This window comes from Varroa destructor, unplaced genomic scaffold (genome assembly GCF_002443255.2).
Source record: "Varroa destructor unplaced genomic scaffold, Vdes_3.0 BEIS01000001.1, whole genome shotgun sequence".
NCBI classification, from domain to species: domain Eukaryota; kingdom Metazoa; phylum Arthropoda; class Arachnida; order Mesostigmata; family Varroidae; genus Varroa; species Varroa destructor.
Window position 1 is genome coordinate 17,379,892 of NW_019211454.1, and position 23,331 is coordinate 17,403,222.

At 41.4% G+C, this 23,331-nt stretch overlaps 2 protein-coding genes and 1 long non-coding RNA gene across 5 annotated transcripts in view; 2 read left to right on the plus strand and 1 right to left on the minus strand.

Annotated features, from left to right (window-relative positions):
- Positions 1-712: 712 nt before the first annotated feature.
- Positions 713-9,567, plus strand: LOC111243100 (phosrestin-2-like; the record flags this gene model as incomplete). Its single annotated transcript, XM_022788179.2, is given in 7 exon segments — positions 713-868; positions 1,367-1,568; positions 4,823-5,007; positions 5,486-5,639; positions 5,860-6,013; positions 6,464-6,596; positions 7,176-9,567. Coding segments are annotated over 7 exon segments (1,257 nt in total), but the record flags the coding sequence as incomplete, so codon positions are not given.
- Positions 9,568-12,033: 2,466 nt separating this feature from the next.
- The window catches only part of LOC111243863 (uncharacterized), a 35,598-nt gene continuing 24,300 nt past the window's right edge, over positions 12,034-23,331 (minus strand). For all 3 annotated transcript variants that reach the window (XM_022790114.2, XM_022790087.2, XM_022790095.2), the window contains exons 3-4: positions 21,697-21,904; positions 12,034-16,483 (exon numbers count right to left, since the gene is read on the minus strand). In XM_022790114.2, coding sequence (XP_022645849.1) covers positions 16,426-16,483; positions 21,697-21,904 — 266 coding nt within the window. In that variant the 3' untranslated portion in view covers positions 12,034-16,425. The remainder of the gene's footprint in view (positions 16,484-21,696; positions 21,905-23,331) is intronic.
- Positions 20,507-22,342, plus strand: LOC147758327 (uncharacterized). The gene is made up of 2 exons (XR_015322534.1): positions 20,507-20,861; positions 21,054-22,342. It is a non-coding gene; the product is annotated as an uncharacterized LOC147758327 (long non-coding RNA).

Sequence of the window (23,331 nt, forward strand, 5' to 3'; positions counted from 1 at the left end):
AATCAATGATTTTATATATATTGTATAATCAATTTCGCCGATGTAAATCGTGGTCTTTTTTCCGTTCGACTTCAGTGTTAACTAACATTCTGGAGACGTGCTTGCAAAGCTTGTTAGGCCTAAACAATCATGGTACACAGTTGTGGCAGGCTAAAGAAGACCTAACTTCTTTTATATATAGCGATCACCACGATGAGTCAGCTGGTAAACTTACGCTTGCGCATTGTAGATAACTACCATCCACTGATACTATACATGACGTTGGCCATGCATGGTTGATGCCTACTCAGCTGTGGGTTTAATAAATCAAAAACCAGGTCCAAATATCAATCGAAGCCGAGTCTCAGCCGCTTAGAAGTTATATAGTTGCTTCGTAGTCGTTACGAAGCCTCAAATGAATACTATAGGTGCTTTTTTTGTATATATATATATTATATATACAACATTTACGAACAGTCTGAACTCAAAAACAACTGTTTTACGAGTTTCTAATATAAATATGGAATAATCAGTGATTCGAAATGAATCAAATGAGCTTGACTGTAATTGGAATCTGTCTACATATGGAAAATAGGTATAGTTGTTAATCCTTTTTTTTAGGGTCGTTTCTAGGCGATCTCGGGACTCAATGGACATAAAAGCAACAATTTTAAATCCCTTAAAAAAAAAGTAGTGGTAATTATTCCGTGTGTTCGCATCCGACCTTTAATAGGTGAGCAGTATTGACGGCGTGGTATTAGTGGAACCAGGATACCTACAGGATCGGCGAGTGTTTGCCATGGTCGTATTGACGTTTCGTTATGGCCGAGAGGACGAAGAAGTGATGGGACTAAAGTTCTACACGGAAGCTATCCTCGACTACCGACAGGTAAGAGCAAAAAAACCAACTGGTAACCCTCGGATACAAAACGACCAAAATTACAGCCCTCCCTTTTTTTGCTACAAGCTAGAGAGGTGCTAAAAAATTCTCCGCACTTCCACGCAATGCATGTTGGCGCAACGTCGCCAGCGGTAAAGAGGTACCGGGGCTCCCGTAAATATTTATAGAAAGTGTAATCACTCAGGATCTAGCCAGAGCTTGACCATATTTATTCTCACAAATCAAATCAAGCTGCCCCGTAAATGTCAAATAAGGTGTTAATAATGAAAATAAACTAGTGCTCAATTAGCCGCCATCGCTGGGAAGATGTTGAATCAAAACTGCGTTGCCAAGAATCAGCTTCAGTTAACACACATCACTGAGACTAGTCCTCACCCAATATCACAAGGTTTTTTGTCTATAAAAAGATTTAGTACAGGTACTTATGTCTACCTAGTGGTTACCTCTTTTAATCATCTACTTATTGCCTAAACGAACTTATCTCAGGTATATCCCGAACCAGCGAATCAAACGACAATTGAAGAGCTTACGCCATTACAAGAGACCTTGATGCGCAAGTTGGGTACGGAAGCATACCCGCTTACCCTGCGCGTCTCTCCGAAGGCGCCTCCCAGCGTTCGCTTGCATCCTGCCAGACCTTACATCGGTAGTCCGCTTGGCGTCTCCTACGAGATCAAAGTGTTTATAAGTGAGTATCAGCTGGCAAAATCGGCGAAGCGCAAAACGTTTTATTGTTCGTTCTGTACTAGCCACAAGGCGTATCATGCGGATGTGTGGTCTCATATCTTGGCTATTATAATTGAATTACTTTTAAAAGTAAGAACATGCGTCCTAAAAAGTTTCCGCGCTGCCTCACCATCGAACCGGCCTGTGTGTTCGAACAACAGTGCAGGTTTCCAACTGAGGACCTTACTAGAGAGTCAGCTCAACAGCAGTCATCGAACACATCACCCCACCTGCAAAACAAATAAGAGGAAGCTCCGTTTTCTAAAAGCCCACACAAACACGCGATTATAGTAGCCCATCTACGAGAACCCTTAACGCTAATAACATTTATTGTTAAGTAAGGTTCTAAATATGTAGCAGGTAGTTGTTCGATCCCTCTGCTTCTCGAGTGCCGTCGATGATATACAGCCGTTCCAACATCCTTGCTATCCAAAAAGATAGCTAAAGGCAAGTTTCATCTGGAGTACTGTAGCTGTTGTCCATGAGCCTCTTGTATTTATCTACCTCATTCATGGGATTATGCGACTCTTCGACAAATGCTATGTTAAAAGTATATAGATTACAGAAACTTAGGTTACTTTTTCACTTTGAAACTTGGATCAAAACCTATTAGCGCACTTAACTTTCTGCTCTCGTCCGCGAGGCGTAGTTTGCCCATTTAATTATATACGCAGCTTTATCTATTCCCTGATGTTACGGAGTCTGTACGCTTTAGAATACAGGCATGCGCCCACCGATTGATACGATCCTATCGCGCAAAAACGAGCGATATCCTGCCGCTGGCGTTCCTTTCCGCATTTCCTTTGTTCTTGCTAGCAGCTAGCATTCCCGCTAGAACCAGTCAGAAATTCTGTCAACGAATAATGTCTGCGAATGATGTCTATAGAATAGAGTTTTTTGAGCATATTTCGAGTGATTAGTATACTCGCAGGTACTAGTGCGCAACATTCTATATGTATATCCTTTCATGCGAGAGACCATATTCAAACGGAACATATTGCCACTACGGAGGGTTCTAGATACGTAGGAAACCATCCCGTCACTTCCAGCATGAGAAGGTGGTCTTAAATTAAAACTACGTACAGACGTTTTGATGCTATCTGATAGTGATTCACGAAGGGGGATTGATGCGTTTGGGTTGCAAAGGAGCTAACGGCTTCAACTTTATCAAAACGCTTTCTGTTCGATAATTTTTTTTCGTCGTCAAACAAGGTAAATTAACGCTCGAAAGGTAAAAGCCAGCCCTGTCGTCGAAGGCTAGAACGTTAAGTAAATAATACTGAAATGCGAGTGCGTCTGCTGGGACAATATAACAGCAAGCATAACTTTTCGATTCGCTTTATTATGAATTTAATAAAAAAAATTTACTGTAAAAAGAACACGTCACTTCATTCGTGACGGATAAAATGTGTGCAGATGTGGATGAAGGATGAAGTTTAACCTACTAACCGTACTAATAACAACCGTGTAAAATGCGTCTATTTATACGTCTCAGCAGATGCTTATCGCGTCTGTATATTATACAATAGCTGTTGGCAGTATCCTCTTGTCGACTCTCGGCGTGAACACACATTGTTAATCCAATGCAGAACTATCCATGATATGCTGTGCGTCGACAAATTTGGCCTACATATGAGTAATTCATTATAGATTTTGGCTCCCTGCAGCACGATCAGACTCAGAAGAAAAACATTTCTTGAATAGTATGAAATCAAATTGCCCCGATAGATACCCAAGTGGACCGGATGCACTGCACGATTGAGGCACACACACACACACATATATGTATATGTAGAGTGGAGTAAAGTTACTTAATCCACTTACGTGTATAGAAATCCAGACCTGGGGACATACGTTCATGAAGAACTAGTTACATGGATCTAATGAGTTTTATTGAGACCCTGAAACCTTCCCCTTTATTAAGTTGCGCAGAAGGCAGTGTAGCGCTCCGACTGTGAATATACGTATTTTCTAGCATGGCTACTTAATTTTTTATTTTCTAAATTTACAGTATGCTTTTTTCTCGGCCAATTTTCCTAACAACACTTAAGCATGTACCAATGGAGGTAGCAAGCGTTTACGATTAGCGGTAGTAGCGACTCTGTCGACCGTATTATTTTTCCGTTTCGTTGCTTAGATAGCCTTTCCGATGTAAAACTATCATCTAAATACCTACTCCGGCCGCACTTTCGCAGCGTAGTCGCATTACATACGGCACAATCCTACCAACTACAACAACAATGTTCCCCCGTGGAGCCTTCGTTGTTCATACCATTGTCTATTTAGCTGAACCTAATGCCACTGCTACCCTCGTGTCAGTTCCTTTCTCCAGGAGAAACACAATTGGGCCTTGCCTACCACTTACTTCACGCTGTCGTTTTCATCTAGCGGTAGTATCTTAATCGGTGCACCCGAATTTTCTCCCCATATGAACTTTACGTTCGCCTGACAGATATCTTACGGCTGCGCATGAACCAGCGCGAACGATATCCTGTACGGGCCTGTGTATTGGTGAGGATACCGGCCCATAGATGATTTGCTTACACAGAAGGACATAAAAAAATATAGGCTTAGCAAGGGAAAGCCTAAGCTGGCATAAATTCCAAAGGAATTCAGTGACCTGAGAGTAGGACATCGAAAACTAGAGGAAAAATGGAAGCATGAATAGCGAGGACGGTTACAGTAGCTACTAAACTTCTCAAAACTCATGTAACCTTGAGCGTTTGTTTACAACTTGGAAGTACTGCAAAAAATATAGTATATTATTATAATGTTTGCCGTTATGCCTTTTTCTCTTCTGTCGCATATATATATATATATATATATATATAGATAAAATTCTATCGAGCCATTCGAGATTGATTAGTTGGAACGTTTTTCGATTGAGGGCTACTAAGAGGTGCATGAGAGTCCAAATCAACTGACCTCATCTTCTTTTACGTAGTTGTTCTGTCTGTATTATAGTCTTCATTACAGGCAACATAGCGTAGTTGCCAAAAATATTTAAAATTCATTATCTGCCTGGTAAAGTAAATTAATGGCCATGTTTTAACTTTGTCATTGTATACCTCAATGATGTTGGAGATTAAAAAACCCATATTGCTTAACCTAGACCTATGTTTGACGTCCTAACACCGTGTCGCCAAATTTTTATCCTACATTAAACTTAATATGTATGTGTCCACGTTTGTTATATGATTAATTGAATTGTTTCAGCGGACAAAAACAATGACAAACCCCATAAACGTAATATGGTTCGGATGTCATTGAAGACAGTTGAATATGCGCCGGAAACAACTGTTGGAATCATCCGAGATCCCATGTGTCGACCGCGGATATCTATTGTAAAGCATTTTATCCTCTCTTCAGGTCGTCTTGAGATACAGGCCGTGCTTGATAAGGTAATGATGATAATAATAATAAAGATACCCTAAGTAAAAACACGCTTCATATGTGAGCTTCATAAAAAGCATATGTGAGCAAATTCAGTCGGTAAAGCTATTTGAAAAACGTGCTCGGTACTCGTACGCCATATATATACTCCATCGCCATATATATATATTACTTCGTACTGCGAGCTCCCAGTACTCGACGGAGTATAGGTAACCTGACTAAAGCCTTCCGTCCTCTGAAACCAGTCACCTACAACGGGAAGAGTAGCCGTGTTGCTGTTAATCTATGGATACGTTGTTCCAGGGCAGCGTAAAAAGCACTTTTGTAAAATTAATAAATGAATCAACAGCGATAAATTATTGAAAATCGGTTATAGGATTTAAACTGCAATGGGCCGTCCAAGTAGGCCATTAAAAATCGACACAAGCATTTTCTTGTCTAAGGATTTCCGTAACGGCTGTTGGCTTTTTCTGATACTCCTGACAGGAGTGCTATCAGCAGGGTGAACCATTACACGTTCACGTTACGCTAAACAATTCTACGCGGACGAAAACAGTTCAACGGCTGAAGGTATCCGTGATACAACACGTAAACGTATGTATGTTTACGCACGGCCGCTTTAAAAACATCATCGGAACAGGTGAGTGCCCTGTATGCGGAGAATGTCCGCGTGTCAATTATATAGCAGCTAAATATTACAGCATATTTCATGTATGTGATAATTTTACTGAATTATATGCTACCCTACTCCTATAGATGGAATTCCTAGGGCGTGTATTTGCTTCGACCCGCAGTATTTGCCCAATGTAATCGCGAGACACAACCGAACCCTTCTTCTGATACTATTACCGCCATTTCAGGTGACAGCAGCGAAGGTGGCGCAGGCTCGAGTGCCGTCACGCCAATGAGCCGCGCTCAAAGGGACTTCGTCGTTGTTCTAGAGCGCTGCGAAAAGTTTCCCGTAGCCCTTGCTGTCGAAAGTGACTACGGACACGACGATCCGAGTCATTACAGGTAACAAACTTTCGGGAAGCAAGGTTATTAAAAGCTATTTTTCCGCTTAATAAAAAAAAGAACAAATTCCCGCTCCATCTTCTGTATTTCATTAGAGATTAGTACGATGATAATCCAATAAGTAGAGCTTTATGGAAGTACTACATGGGTATTTTTAGGTAAGGAACATTGTATTCTGTGATCAAATCATTTTGTCACTATTAGATTATTTTTGGAAGCCGACGCATTTCCAGGCAGATCAGATCCGAGACGTTGAGACACAACCTTCTAGCTTAATTTAGTACCCTGAAATAAAAGATGTGCCTGCTTATATCTTGAAGGTTTTCGAACCAGCTAATGTGCCACCTTGACCAGGTCGAATCACTACCTAAATATTCTTTGAGTTCAGCGTTTTTTTCTTAATCGCATATTGAACGATTCCTCTATTCGCGTTACCCTCATTGGAAACAGCCTTTCCTCCACGACGTCGCTTGTGGATCCGAAAGATAAAAATCCGTACGGAGTCAGCGTTCAGTATGAAGTAAAGATCAAGGCAATCCTCGGCTGGTTCGACCGTCACATCATCGTTAGAATACCTTTCAAGGTAAAGCCAATCTGTGTGAAGTTACTCAGATACCACTTCGTTCCTATAATCCAACGAGCAGTTGGCAACAAACGAACCAAGTTTTTAGTGACACCCACCAAATCCTCCTGAAAACCCTTTTACTTCTAATAGCTGTCCTCATGATCTTCCCATAGACCTTTTTTCAAGCATGTTTTATGCATTAAGCACATTCGAATATGTTTCGATGTCTCCTGACAGCTTATGTTTAATGAGAACGGATGAACACTGGTATAAGCACACTCACTAGCAATTGATACTATTATATAGGCTACGGTTATCTATACAGGCTACCTCCACAGCATCATACACTAACAAACAGACCGTAATATGGGAATAACATGTTCAATAATATGGAGATCACTTATCACTACATGTTAAAGTGAAATCGTTTTCTCAGAAAACCTTCCACTACCTGCCAAAAAGTTTATGACCTTATATGCGTTCAGTGATCCGCTTTTATGCGCTTTCCTCTCATTTACATCCGCTTTTTCCCGGTATCCCTTGACTTTTACGGCATTCTTACGGTAAAAATGTTTACTGTTGCTCATATACCGGCAGATCGTGGCCATTCGACCTAAGGACAGTCTCTCTACTGGACGATACCTTTCTTCCGAAGCCTCACAGACAGAACACCGAAGCGGATGCCAGAGTGACCGTAAGCTTAGCCAGCAGTTTCCTTGCGCTCTTCTCAACTCAGCCGAGTTCGTCTCGCAGGAACTCGACAACCGTAAAGTCAATGAGTCGCCATCACCCTCGCCATCACCTGAACCTGAATGCCAATCAATACGATCCCCGCATCCGAAGAACCAGAACACATTTACCGGCAGCTAGGAGTCACCTGTAGGCCGTATGCTGTCACAGGAAGGGAAAGTGAACGGCCATTCACAGCAGACGATTGCTGGATCGAGAGCCTTAAGATGATGTCCTTTGGTGTACCAAGATAATGTAAAGGTAGCGCGACAAAAAGGCAGTAGAGGATTAAGGGTGGTTCAAAAATGTAGTCCAGAAAACACATCACAATGAACGAGAAAGGGCGAACAGGCAGCAAGCCAATGTAGAACACTCTCCAGACACACTTTTCTAATAAAAAGAATAGTTATAAGAGCAGTAATATTGCTATGAACATACGGAAAGAGGGCAGTTTATAAACAACTATCCATTACGCCAATATCTGGGTTGCTTGCATTTGCTCTGAAGGAAGCCATGTACAGCTGATATGTTCCGTAGAACATAAAGAAAACGCTTTTCATTTCTGGTGATTATTTCATAATCCAAAACTCTCCGTAAAAAGCGCTTTACGAACCTCGAGAGAAGGGTGTTGGCACGATATATACAAAATGAGCTGTAGTGCTGTCGTTAACGTACAGACGCTGTCACGTACACGTATAGGACACACAGATCAGCTCCTTGCGCTTTAGTGCTACTTCCAGTTGATCGATGTTATCTCGAGCGAATTTGGCAGATGAAGTTCTGCTGTTACGAGAAGAAAACTTATCTAACTGACACGACCTTAGAGACGTAGAAGAAGATCTTCAGCAGTAGAATTGTTAGAGGACTCAATAAATAATACTAAAAACATTTGACGTATCAATAAAACGCATACATGCATAGACCCTATAGCTAGCTACGATATAACCAAAATCCAATGTGCTGAACATGATATGACAGTGTGTCATTCACAGGTGACACAATGTTCCCGCCTATATACAGTTTTTCTATGGAAGGCTCCTTATTAACTGTGCACACCTATAGGGCGCATAGATCTAAACATCAATCGTTCTACGTATCATTGCATCGTTACGGGCATTCAGAGACGCGACTGAATAGGAAACATGAAGCCGATAGACGTAGTCTGAATTTGGCAATCAAATGATGATTGTAAAATATGGTCAAATTTCATGACGACTCTCACCATAATGTCGATGTCACAACAGCTTCAAACCGACCATGTTACCCTCAGTCCGCCGCCAAGGTCCTATTGTATTAAACACAAAACGATTTAAAATCAGGTATAAGAAAGAGGTGTTATGCAGTAATATTTAGTGCGTATTACCTACCTGCAATCCTCAAGCTAAGGATAAAATTCGAGACATATCGCGCACATATATACACCTACCTTGTCGAAAACAGTTTGCAGGTGAGCGTTCCTGCATCCACCTTCCTTGTCAATGAGACACCTCATAGCGCATTAGATTGAAGATATCTTCGAGACTTCAGTTCGACTGCCAGAAGATCACTTTAACGTTACAGTAATCAATCTTTCTTTCTTGTATCATTCCTCTGCAACCATTTTCATCCGGCAACCGCGGCTTTTTTAACTTTGGCTTTTTTATAAAGAGACTGCATTGTCCACTGGCAACAATAGGTAAAATTCATTTTCTATGGTCGAATTGCTGGCAGATACTTTTACGTGCGACCCACTTTTACCAACACGAAATTGAGCAATGATATGTCAGGAAATTTGGCGGGCAAATTTCAAATCGGCCCGATAACAACATAATGAAAATGTCTTGAGCTATCCTGTATTTGGTAATACATAAACACGAATTTATATCTATCATCCAAACTTTCAACTTACAAATGAATTTATTTCGACTAGTGTCAAAGGAAAAATCGTCCAAAACCTGGAATTTACGTCATAAGTAAGCTTGTCTCAGTTTTTTATCCACTGCTCATGGAAGGTCATTGTGTTTCAGTTCCTGTAAAACGGTGCACGAGATGCTAAATGACAGTTTAGCTGTCAAAACGTTTATATCAAGTTATCAACAGAGCTCTCTGAAACTGGATCAACGCTAACTTCTAGATAGCACCAACTCTATAAACAGTAGCCCGCGTCTGCTTCTGCGGTTAGTGATTACGTTTGAATATAGCAGATAGTTTAACTTGAATGCAAACAATCTCATAGTTATACACAATAAAAAAATAAGAAGACGCCCGTGTGTAAGGCAAATTAATATTTTCCTTTGATTAGATATCTGCGAACTTTTAGATTTCTGTTTTCCAATTTGCCTACGTATCTAGCCGACGAAAACATGCTCGTCAATAATGTACGGAACTATTTTTACGCTGGATGCATTTTCCATTTACTGACCTTACGCTATACATCTGTGAGCGTTATTGTACGAACAAATTTTCGGAATCACCTATTGTTAGGTTGACTAATTGCTACCACAAGTGCTATCAGATGTAAGCTCCATTTAGCCTAACGAGATGGATGAATGAATGAAAACTTTCCCCTACTTCGTATGTACACATAAATGACTCGGGCTAAGGACCAGGTTTCTGGCCTTTACATTCGTAATCTGTTGCCTGCCGTTGGTAAGAGCAGCACTCGTCCGACCGTAACATACATTGTACCTAGCGAACCAAATGCACATACACGCAGGTATTTAGATAACAGCATAGCAATGGAAACCTTCACGAAGTCAAACAAATGCACGGAGTTGACTCATCGTAAATTAGGTAAAGTAGCCATGCTTCCTGCTGAGTGTAATGGCGCAAGCGGAAAACGGCAACGCATGAAGCCACTAAGCGTTTGTTTGGCGGGTTTCTCCGTCGTACATAACCACTACCTTCATCAGATAGACCTGTGCCACGGTTCGATGGATGTCCGTGTGTGTGACAGAAAGAAATTGATGCCGCTTTACGCTAGTCGATGGGTCACTATCGATGATGTCTTCGTCAGTCTGACCCAGTAAATTGATTGACGCCAACAAATCGATGAAACATTCACGCATTACTATACACTACTTCATTCGGAACGCTGCAAAGGTCACCCTACAGTTGCTTCCGTTGATAAACTCAAATCTGAATGGAAAGAAACACTAGAAAGAACCCAACAATAATAAAGTGTTCCACGCGTACTTGTGTTGACACAGCTCCATGATCGTGAGTATGGTTAGGAAAACGGTTAGGGAAGAGTTACGCTATTCAACGAGTAACCAAAGTAACACATAGATATTGTCCGTTGACCTTCCCAGCGCCACGTCAGGTCCTTATCAGTGTGCCTACAGGACAAATTCACGTGCTTGTAGTATGACGCTGAATTTCGCTGTAGACGTCACCTCCTCACACTGTCCGCATCAGTAACCCATGCGAGCCAAGAGCGAGCAGAATAGATGAACCCGTGTAGAAGCGTATGTTTCTTGGCAATACAATTGTTTCTTAATGGCAAAAGAACACTTGGAAATTTTATTTGAACGTCATTCTCCAAAAGGGAAATTGTTTACAGATTTGACTAACGCCTTTGACTGCCTGCAATATAGCCGGTGTAGCGTTTTTTCAACACGCAGGCGATTGACAGGGTGACCCAGAGTATTTGCCAGTGTCATGCTTCCTGTGATTTCTGCGGCCAACAAAGCCCACCGTTTTCGTACTGTTTTTGTGTCCAAGTGCGTTCTCATAGAGACACAGAGGGGCAGTTTATATAGATTGAAGTGAACTCTCTCACCTGACGGTGAAGTGAGGCTGGGTGACCAGCCAGCTACGTACAATCGATAACACTACCATTTAATCAAATACGCGGACGCTAATAAATATCACATATTCACACCCATACGAAGCTACCTCCGTGGCAACATCATGCTAACTAAATGAGCGTCGTCATTATTATGGGGCGCGGTAAATAATAACTATGATGAGAATTATAATTCATATAATAATTATTATTATTATTATTATTATTACAATTATTCTTACTATTATATGTATCTTTCTCTATTATCTTGTCATGGAAATAAAACATTTGCCCTATTTATAGTATGTGCTGAAGTTATCATTTTATACTATATAACAGAAGAATTAAATAGGTTGCGTAAAAATGCTAGCCCTAAATCTTAGGAGATGGACCAGCCCCTGGTGGCATGCGAAGCCGCCGAGCGGTTGGCTTCACAACTTACTTACTCGCAATCGCAATCTAAGCTTATAATTCGGCTGCAAAATAATCATTTGAGGTCGCGTTTTCTAGCTACACCAACCTATCCATCCAAAAGTAATAGAGAAGCAAGTATTTTAAACGTACACTTCTGAAGAATGAGTGCTTTCAAGCACATTAAAAGGATGCCAATGAATCGTGACTGATAAGACAGCGGACTTGGTCCTGAAGCAACTACCTATAAATAGACGTTCTGTCAGTCAGTGTTTCCAACGGTAGTCTCGTTAGCAAACTGTGCGACACCTGTTCTAGAAATGCTGACCGAAACGTTACCAAGAATACATTAAATATATAAGGATTTCGATTTCTTCAAAGGCCAGCTGGACGATTTTTTCATCAACTAAGGCTGAGAACAAGTATCATCGAAATGATGTACAAAAACAGCGATTTAAATCGTCTTTACCATCTTTCACAGAACACTGATGTGCTGTTACAAATTCGTGAACTTACTATATTTAATATATAGATATAAAATATGGCCCATTTTTTAACTGTCCGTATATCTTTATTATAGTCATTCGATAAGATAGTCTTGTCTGTCTCCTTACAGCGTCAACCTCGATGTGCTGAACGTTCTATGGCACAGATCCACTATGTACACAACCACCCGTCCCTACGCTCGACTTTCGTTCTCTCATACTATTTTTGTTTATGTTTCCTGACTTCTTGATTTTTTCCCTATGTACTTTTGGCTTGCCATCCGGCTAGCGGATGGCAGGCATAAGCACCACAAATAATTAAAATGACCTTACCCAGTAACGAACCATTTACACGCTACTACTCTATGGAACCGCTTACATCCCAGCAGTATCGTGTCCCTCCCGCAAGTAACCCGTTAGTTCTCTTTTCCAATGCCCGCTTTCAAACCCGTCGTTCACGTTGGTAGGCCGCCGCTGCCGCTACGTCATTTTACCGGCTCTTTATTTAACCCACTCTACCTAGGCCGATCCACACGACCCTACCTAAATATCACTCTACATCAATCACATCACTGGAACCGGGCCGTCGCCTCATCCAATTGTTGTTAAACAGCTCCGTCTGCTTTTTTTTTTTGTGTTCCAGAGGTCCACATACGCTTATAGAAGCAAGGGACGTTGTGATAACATTTGGTAGATACTTTCCGTAATTGTGTCAATAGTAAAACGTCGTGCGTTTAATAACCTGTTTGGAAATAGGGATAATGAACGACGTCTTGCTGACACCCTAATAGCTTCAGATGAATCGAAGTGGACAAGACGCTGACAGAGGAAACGGCTGTTTCGAGATAGTAGTTCGGCGAGCCAGAGTTTCAAATGTGTGCGCTTCGTATCTCGCTAGTAAGCAATCTAGAATCGAGAAAATATAACACCGAACTAAGACGGCAACAACAGCCTGATCTGAGCCGACGCTAAGTCTAACCATAAGAAAAATCGGTGTATATATATTGATATATACATAACATTTAACAAGTGTATCAACGAAATCATATGAATATGATACATGGTCACCCATGGTCGTCGCCGCACATATCGTTCACTGGTTATTGATTTTTCATGAATTTTGATCATTTCTGTTAGACAACACTAAACGAAAATATCTGCTTTCCATAAAATCACCCTCTCGTAAGTTATCACGCAGTACTCGTCTGCACCTTCAAGCGAACGTGAAACTCAGGTGGAACACGCATGAAAGAGCAAGTGTCTGTCTCGCATATGTTTTTTACTGCATTCTAACTTCGCATCTATCATATATATATATACAGATATACTTAAAATGTTTGCGCGCGCAAATTTCAAAATCCGTTATTTAGGCTACCGGCTGAAGCAACGATAAGCCCGATTCACTCGGTGTCGAGGAATCGTTTGATTTTCAATTAATCGTGATTTTCAGTCACCGAACGAATCAGAACCGAAAGGCAGTAGGCCCATCTGTGAAATATATCTCACATGACACTGTAAGGCAACAGTGCTATAATCTTACCTCTACCGTGTTAATTCTATGAATCGCCGTAGTTACATCTGTTGTCTCTCTCAGCACTTGATCAGCTCTGTTATGCTTGGGTCCTTCAGAATGAAAAACTCCTTCAAACATCGCCACTAGTCGGATTGGACATTTACCGCTCTTTGTCAGTATCATTGCCATCATCACTATAATCATGAATTTATTCAGAGGCTGCTATTTTTTTGCTTGTTTCAGGGCGAGTAGGCTATTTTTTTTGTACTTAAGAAACGGGTCTATTTCATGCCTCGCCGTCGCTGCTCGCCCTTGTGGCCTGATGGTCCTGTGTGATTTTCGATGTCACCTAAACATAAGAAATCACATATCTTGTTATGGTACGCTCCACCTTGTAGTCAGATTCATTTGTCGTCTTTTTCGTTCTATTCAATCCTAGCTTTCTTTCCGCTGATGCTGTAGGCGTATAACGCAGAGTAGGTTAAGGTACATGACCCAAGAGGGTTTTGCACGATGCCTGATCATTATTGATTTTTCGGCTGAGACTAATAAATGAAATAAGATTCTCGGTGTTACGATCTACGCCCGCAACTGATTCTACATATCTCTGAGGATCCTGGGAAAAAAATTTGCATATTTAGGGTAAACAGCTGCGTTCGGACGAAGTGTCTCTTTTGTTACTGGACCTGCACTCTGCGCCTAGGCGACAACCCACTACGTTTTTGTTATTGCGGTCTTTATATGCGGCTCAAGCACAGAAATCACTTCCCTATTCAAGCGTATTCGACATGGAATAGGAAGACCTATTCGCTATCGCCTGCCGGGAAATGGCTAGCTAGAATCCTAGATCAGAAACACACTGAAGCTCTGTTAGATTTACACAGAACCAAGTGCTCCAATGGAGGAACATGCAACGACGTAAGCTATATAGACCCGTTGTAGTTTTCGCGAACTCATTATTGACCATTTTATCAGCATCTACTTCAAAATGGTCGTAATATGTCAGTGGGCTGAGAATACGGAAGGCAAAAAGTGAACCTCAGCTGCTTAATATTAACGCACATACAACATTTGCGCGCTGTCACGATGTTATTTCATCAACGGTCATCACTTCGTTTTTCTTTAGCGGTCCGCTAATTGCTATATTCTATGTAACGACAACATATCTTTCAAACACATATTGCGCATTTATCGTTATCGTGAAGTTTTTGTCGTCTGTCTTCACCTCGATACGGCTTGCACACAGCGTTTCAGCATAAAGTCTGCTTTAAACAGCCATCTTCAAATTGCTACACGTTAATGTTCACGCTGCACTATCGATAACATACTGATTCGAAGCAACAACCCACATATTGGCATAGGTCCGTGAGCGTTCATTCGGTGTACATGTGTGTGCCTCGCAGACAAAAAAAAAGTGTGTCAGCCAGTGACATTCCTAGTCCTGTTATTATCCTCGTCATACCATGTGTTAGCTTCCGTCCACTGTTGCGTAACTTTGCCTTATATTTTATCTTTTATCTAATAGCATATTGGTCTGCGTTATTCTCCGAAGTATCTTTCATCACCCTTCGATCCGTTCCCGCTGGCAGTCCTCCGACCGTTTTCTCACTTCCGTTCTTAATTAGTTGGACTTTCTGTGCCACTAATTTCCTTAGTAGCCGTCACATGTTCGATGCTCAACATGTGCCGGGTTTCACGGGCAACATTTGATGAGATCCATGCTCGCGCAGTCAATAAGCGGACCCACATAGATTCGCATAGATTCGGTGGTCGCGTTGTGTTTCTATATTGTATCTCGCATGCGTCTCTCGACGCAGACATCCCACAGCGGCGCAGATCGATGAAGAAAATCATCACGGTCGTCATCGAGTTCTTCTACTACTGTATTCGACTGATGCATTCGGTCCTTTTGTATATTATCTCCGACCTTGAGTCTGCCTAGAGAGTTTGTCTAGGAAGCTTTGTGTGAAATATACATCTAGTTCATATAACCGATTTGTAACATCTTTCATCTATTTTTGAACATTCGTAGTTAATATCTCATCTATAGCTAACAATGGTCATCCATTGTAAGGACTTTTTTTGGCGTCAGCCATGACGGGCTTATCGACCTGGTCTCACCGCCTACAACGGATTAGTTTTCTGCTTCAGTTACGTCCATACTCTCCCCTTATAGATACGATGCCTATGGACATCAGTTTTGATAAAGTCTGGCATCATAGAGCTCTTTGCCTTTACAGAGTTTCCTCCTCGCTTGCATCCTCCCTCGCTCCCTTTTTGCCTACATATACATATATATATATATATATATATATATTCCGTTCCGCTCAGTCACACCTGAAATGTAGCATTTTCTTTTAAAGCGTCGCTTGCCGTCACGTATATAAATTGCCACATTCTAGAAGGACAGTGTACATTCAAGTAGTAATAAGACATGTGTCACAATCGTAGCAATGGTCGCGCTGATTCGTCACCACGAATACGTAGCGACCCCGGTCTATATGTTGCGCTCGGCTGGTCCTTCACGGCAGAACTATCGACGTCGCCTGCTTGAACTTATTCTCATGTCTACTCTGGAAGCATCGGTACTATTGCGAGGATTGGTGGTGAAAATTTCTCTATTCTAAGGCTGCCACTTGCTCTCTGGACCGTCGCAGAATTGGGGAGCTCCTCTCAGCTTTTCCGATCGGGGTTGATACCAGATGGTGACATCGCCCACGGCGTCCTCCTTTCTAATGAGTTGCGTTTAGACAATCGAACAAAACTTCATAATGATGCCAGCCCTTTCATGGTCCTTCGTAGTCGAATTCGGTACAACGAGACGGCTGGAAATATGCTCCAAGGCCTTATCTGATCCGCAACGGCACACGCGGCGGTGATGGTGCAACGACTAATACCAATTTCGAAGCCTTGGTCCCAGCATCTTTCAGCACGTGGCAGCGGTCAGTCGCTCGGATGTTCAGGGCACGACCGGTTGACGCGAAACCATGCGTCGATGCAACTAAAACGTAAGAGTAATCACAGGTGATAACGTTAGTTAGGAAGAAAATGTTGATCTCATAGATAGGCAAACGCCGTGATGCGGTACTTGATACTTTAGGTTATAACTATTCTGCAACTATATGCCGTTGAACTGCATATATATATTTCCTATATAAGATATTAAAAGAAAAACCTATATATATATATATATATATATATATATATATATATATATTCACTCAGAAAATTTTATCCAAACTGCGACTAATTTTCTTATAGCCAAATTAGTTTCATCCATTATTCTGAGCAGGAAAAAAGTCAGTCCTCTGTGAAACAAAACAGCGAACTAATCACTGACTGAGCAGAACATCGCTGAAATTAAGACTCGTTAATCCGAAATTAACAGTCGTTTTTAATGCAGCTTCTGGAAAATCAGAACGAGATTTGCGCGAAAAAAATGAAAAATTTCAATAGGCATTTGATTGAAAACGTCCGAAAATTTGTCAGCATTTTACATAAAGCTGTTTCTGCTAGGCCAAAATTTCTATTGCACCTTTTTAATTTTTGCTCATTTTGAATCTTTGTCTTTTGGTTGACTACTCACTAAAAAAATAGTCTTACTAAAAAAAAAGGTTATTCCTTCTCAGTTTTTTTTCTATGGGGTCTCGTTGCGCAACGCTTCAACGACTCTACTTTAGGGTTAGACGCACGCTTAGTTATTAAAAGTTTAACTGTGGCTTAGAGCAGGAATATTCTGAAAGTTACTAGTGGAAGCTTAAACTCTAAATAGGAATTGTAATTGAAGTGAATGAAGATCATATCCAACGGTGATAAGTGACAGGTGGAGGGGACACTTTTAACAAAATATGTGAAGAAATACGTTAAATGCCGGTTTTTGCTTAAATGCAATTATAAAAACAACTCATAAAAGGTCGCCAATATAAGTCGATCATTTTGTTTGTGTAAAGAGTATTCCAGGGGTCTATATTCACTTCGAAAAACAAATATATAATAATCATTTTCATATAAGATACCACATGGGGGTAAAAACACACCTCACTTCAACGGTAGTACTCTGTCTATCTTCACAAACGCCCAACGATATAATTTCCTATATGACTGAATGGGGTTCATTTACCTTCACATATAGATTCATGCACCCATACGTAGTTAAATTTGGATGTACATGAACTTTTGATTTAGAAATGGAAAAATAATTTTGGGGGTAAGGATTTACTCGCGTGACGTTAATAAAGATTCATCTAACCCGACGCAATAGTTTGTTTCTGCGACAGGTCAGTGTTGCAGCCGGTGCGCCCCGTTGCGTTGGGTCTTGGTTTGCTCTCGCATGGTACAACATGTACGTGCATGTTTCGTGTAAAATGACGGACACTTATTTATGGCATAAGAAAACACCAACAACTCAATACCTGTCAGCTATACGTTTCACACCACGGTGAGGACAGTAAGGAGGTGTTGTCGTTGGCGGGCGTATTTTAAAACGAAAAAGAACTTACATTTCCCAAATTTTTTTTTGTCTTTTTCCTGTTTTTTGCTCAGAGCGTAGAACTGAGCAAAAACTGCTTCTTTTTTTTTTTTTTCGAAATAACAATACCATAAATTTGCATTGCTTTTTAAATATAATGTACCCAAGAACAACAATCCAGACATTCGTTTTATCAATCACCTTTCGGATCTGTGGCCTATTACTGGCGTTGGCTGCCACGAAGTACTTCGTTATATTTACCTATGACGGTCTAAATGTATATCTCTGATAAACTACTGCCTGCTTCAGCGAGAAATCACATCACATCGCATCTTAAAGCAAAGTCTTAAATCCACATGCGCGAACCTCGCTTACCATATAAATGCATGCATGTGACCTCCCTTCAACCCTATCTCCTCTGCTCGCCGTTGCTCTAATAAGAACTGAGGTTGTAAGTATAAGTACATTAACGTTCCGTCAAATCGCCGTTAGGGCACTCCACAGTTTGGTTCGCCGCCTGCTTCGACTGCACCTCGTCGTCAAACGGCAGGACATCGTCTACTCATAGAAGCTATCCACACCCGCTTCAGTGTAGCGCTGTTACGGCAAGCACTGGACTTTTCCTCGTGTTGTATGACACACGGCTCAAGCGTAGTACGAGCTCGAAGGGGCTAGCGCAACGGATCTTGTAATTGGTCAGCCTTTCGAGCCCGACCCAAAGCTCTGCCCACTACGATTGCGGTCACCCCATTGCAGGTGAGATTGGCCCGACACTTTGTGGACGACCGCACAGCCGCAGTGGATGATTGACCTGTCGACCGAAGCGTGGTTTCGCTGCATTGTCATCTAATCGACAGAGAGAGATAACATCGACGCGGGTCTCTTGGGACAACGTATACGCAAAGTATACCACTCTCATACCTACGGTACCGTATAACGGACTTGGCTTTCAAATCTTTTTACGCAGTGTTCAGAAAACGTCGGGTGCTCCTCAGGGAACTGCCTACACATAATTTGACTCATCTCGCTGGGTTTCAGTATCAACGAATCTCAACGAATTTACCAGCGGAGTAAAGCCTTCTGTCGATGCCAATCCGCGCCGCCGGTTTAACGGAACGAGTCGTCGTTTAAAGGCCACAGAAATGTAGACCAAGGGGGGGGGGGGACCGTGAGATGATCGTAGAGATGGAACTCCGGCCAGATGTCAACCTCTTTGCTCAAAGCAGCGACTTTTGTCAGACAACCCTCGTTCGCTCAATTCTGTGTTCAACTATCGAAAGCGGAGAGCGGCGTCATTTCACGCACGCTCAGGTGGAGTCCAACGGAGTTCAAAATCGTGAAGTGATACGTCGAGCTAGGGACTGAAATTTCTATCGCCCTATCGGAAAACGCTCTCGTAGTAGAGTTTCAGCTCAGTTCGAGTATTCGCTAGTTACTAATAACCGATGCTGGCTGTTTCGAGGGCATTAAAATGGCTTGATTTCCGAGAAATCGAATTTTGTTGGCGTCGCCTTGTCATCGTCAGCCAGTCAGGAGCTGATATACTCTAAGAATTTCTCCGAATGCTATCTTGTGTTAGGAACAGTATACAAGCTTTTGTGTACTAGTATGCTGACTAGGTAAACCAGGTTGAGAGTATAATACAGACACACCCATTACTATGTATTATATAGGCAACAGTAACAAGAATAATACCAACTACGGACATTCGGACGCTTGTCAGGTATCTACCGAGAACCACGTCCGATTCTTCGTTCGGCCGCCTCGACGTTTGGTAACTCTGAAAATCGACTACTCCACTACGTCGAAAACACAAACCCATTACTTTGACCAATGCTCGTTCGCCTTCATTGGGCAGCAGTCCTTGATGCCACGCCCATATACCTCAATAGCCATCGGATGTTAAGCACAACGCGTAAGAAGCAATGAACGGCGCCGTAAAATAGTCAGACAAGCCAGTCGCCCAGCCAGCCGCTACTGAGATAACTAAAAACTATGGTACAAAAACGACGAAAGCACAAAATGCGCTATGGCCAACTATGGCATATTAAAGGATCTTTAGTATCGCTTTTTCTCCCCGCTGTTGCTCCGGCTAGCTTGAAATGGCCGCTGCGAAACACGCAACTACGACGCATTTCCCAATTGGGAACAAAAGCGTCGAGGACATGTGCTCGGGAGCGACCAGACAGAATGAATAGTATCATCGTTGAATAATTCTATTTAATAATCCCTATTTTCGACTGGAATTAGCCTGTCAACATAACCTTGCCCTTCAGCCACAATCGACGTTGTTGAAGCTGGGTTTCGACGTAGTAAACTGGCCCAAAAACATAAACACTTATTTAGATTCATAGATACATCTACTGCAGAAACAGTCTGCCGATATACACATATTTCACTATTGAAAGAAGAAAAAAGTCTGTCCTTATCTTTAAAACTAAATAAGCTTACGATTAGATACGGTAGATTAGAGGCTGACGAAGGGGCAAATTAGGTGGTAAGGTAACAATGTGAAAATAACTGGGTACCGCGTTATCGTACATGATTTAAGCTGAATGTAATTATCCACGTAGGCTTTAATTTCATATTATATAGAAACGTTCGCGGCCAGAGGCTGCATCGGCGAGATACGATGACTAGTGTACTAGATACACAGATACACAAAACTAAAGATATGTATATACGATACATCTATAATCTGCTAATACGATAGCTTCTATGACACAATAGTTATGGAGATAAGTATCGGACGGGCATCTAGGAGAGACTGAGTAAACACGCAACCAAAAACAGACCACCGACCGTATAACGTTAGAGCGATAGAGCGCCGCTCGATATGGCGAAAGGCTTTATAAATGACTCGTCGGTCATCAGGTTGTTTACTAAAACAGTCTACCCAAGTCGACCTGAGGTAAGCGAAGAATACAAGATGTCTTTGGGCAATACATACTGCAGTATAACCGCTAATTTTGAATGAAGAACATCAATTAGAGGGAGTTTTATCATTTAGCATGTGTGATCTTATAAAGATGTTAATATATTTGTCTCAACTATACGAGCGAAACTCAACTTTATCACGTCCTTCTTTTTTGCCTTTGCCCAGACTCTTCTCGACAACATCAACAACAACAACAACAGTAGTAAAAAAAAAAGCCGAGCTTTACCCAAAACGTACTTCGCCACTGGGAGGCCACATGAAGGAGGCCAATGGACTTCAGATATTCCTAATTTCTATGTAGAGGAAAAATAGACTCAAGAGCGGTTTTAGTTCAGACAAATATGTCTTACGGGATGACCTCCAAGCAGAAAATTGGTCAAATCAAGCCTGTAGGACATGAGGGTCGGAGCAACTGCAACGATCACGTGGTTAAAGCAAAAGGCGAAGGTGTAACGAAGCATCACCGCTTGTCCATCTTATAGTCTTCATTATGACGCTTTGAAGAACTCAACATTGATTGAGTCCTACCTATAGTTAACAGACTGTTAAATACATGTACTAACGTCACCTATATTAATCAGTTATCAATGTTTAAACAAGTTCTTTTGTAATAATGAAACAGGTGGAGGTAATACTCAACTTCTTGTATGCTGAAGAATGAAATGAGAAATTCTGCGAGGAAAATTTGTGATGAACGAATTCCCGTATAGAACTCATACGACTGTGCCATGACCGTTGTATATTATAGTAAGAGCGAAAATGGGGTAATACGAATCATTTATGCAGATACTATAAACCCTTTACGCACCTTTTGTGATAGATACATAGACACGGTAATCGGGCGATGGTTTGGCCAGCAGCAAACTCCTCAAGGCAGATGACACATTCGGAATCGGGTCGAGCTTCAGTTAAGAGTTCCTCATTATATGCTAGCGATGGCTTTGTAAGACAGAGGACGAGATGAAGTTCACAGTCGTGAGGTAACACCACTCGGGAGCACACGGGACATCGGATCCCTGCGAGACAAAACGAGAGACGTTAAATGATTTTTCGGTGGATATCATTAAACTGAGAGTAACTTTGGACCGACTATACATAATTAGTCCTTTTTTTGTTTTATATTTGATTTAATCAAGTAGCATAAATTTTCTTATATCTAATGTTGACCCTTTAACTCTATGCTTCAACCTGGCTCCCTCGCCCTTTAAAAGTAAAAATAACAATAATAATGTGTTATTATGTTTCTATATGACAAAACTAAACCACCTCTATTGTGAAATGGAACGTACTAACAGTGACCGGACACGGTCGATAAGAACTGATTGATGATCAATGGCAGTGACTTACTCTCTGGCACGGGCCATGATGTCTACTACCACAAATGTTTAGCAAGTATTTACAATAAACAGCAGACAGGTCAATGTCTTTTATCAGCGAATGCGTTAGTTGAAACACATTATGAGCTTTTCAACTATTGTAGAACTTCTGATATCCGTGATTGTTTCAGTACGATGCAATTTAGCTTTGTTGTAAAAGCGTTGAAACGAAATGAACAATTGGCAGTAACTAGTATTAGACTACGTTTAAGAATACAGTTTTCGATTTAAAATCATCCACCAGTCATAAACGTTTCCTTTGATAGTTTCCGAGTTAGATCTTTACGATTACGTTTTTTTGGGCCATCCTTTTCACCATTATCGTAATACCAGTATCGTCAACGTCAAATTAAATCCGCCCAGACGATCCAAACCCTCCTAACGAGCCCAACTTCGATGGAGAAAATTAAGCATTGATGTATAATTTAGACGGTGTAATTTTCACACGGCGGGATATAGATAATGGAACGCAGTCGCCCAGCAGTAGTGCCCCGGAACTGTTTTCAAAAGGTGATAGCCCAGCTAAACAAATTGCTCAAAAAAAAACGTTGGTTCCACAAAACAATAGCTGAATTTGTTGACAAAATAGGCTGCTGCGGGGGCAGGCTTTCTATGTACCCTGTACGCTTATCTAAGAATTTCACTAGAGAATCAAGTACACGTAAAGCTCGAACAATATCTTTTCCAGCTAATGACTTCACAGCGGAGGGCAGATGTTGCGTCCGCACGGATAAGGAGTGAGTCTTGCCTTGAGGTCAATTTTACAAATTAAATTTTAAGATACACTTACTTGATCGACTGCGATTTTTAACAGAGGGGGCATATACAGCTCTCGGAAACAATCGAGGCAGCAATCACTGTGGTAACGTATGTTACATAGCTGAATACCATATACCGACTGTGTTGTACACAGGAGAGTCATGTCTTGAGACCCCAATCGACCGAAAGGTTCGAATTGCTAGAACAATCACGAACCGACCTGCCTCTATCGGTTTCTTGACATATATTACGTTCATCTTTCAAGATACAGTACGTTCTATATCAAACTAGGTTAGATAAAAGAGCTA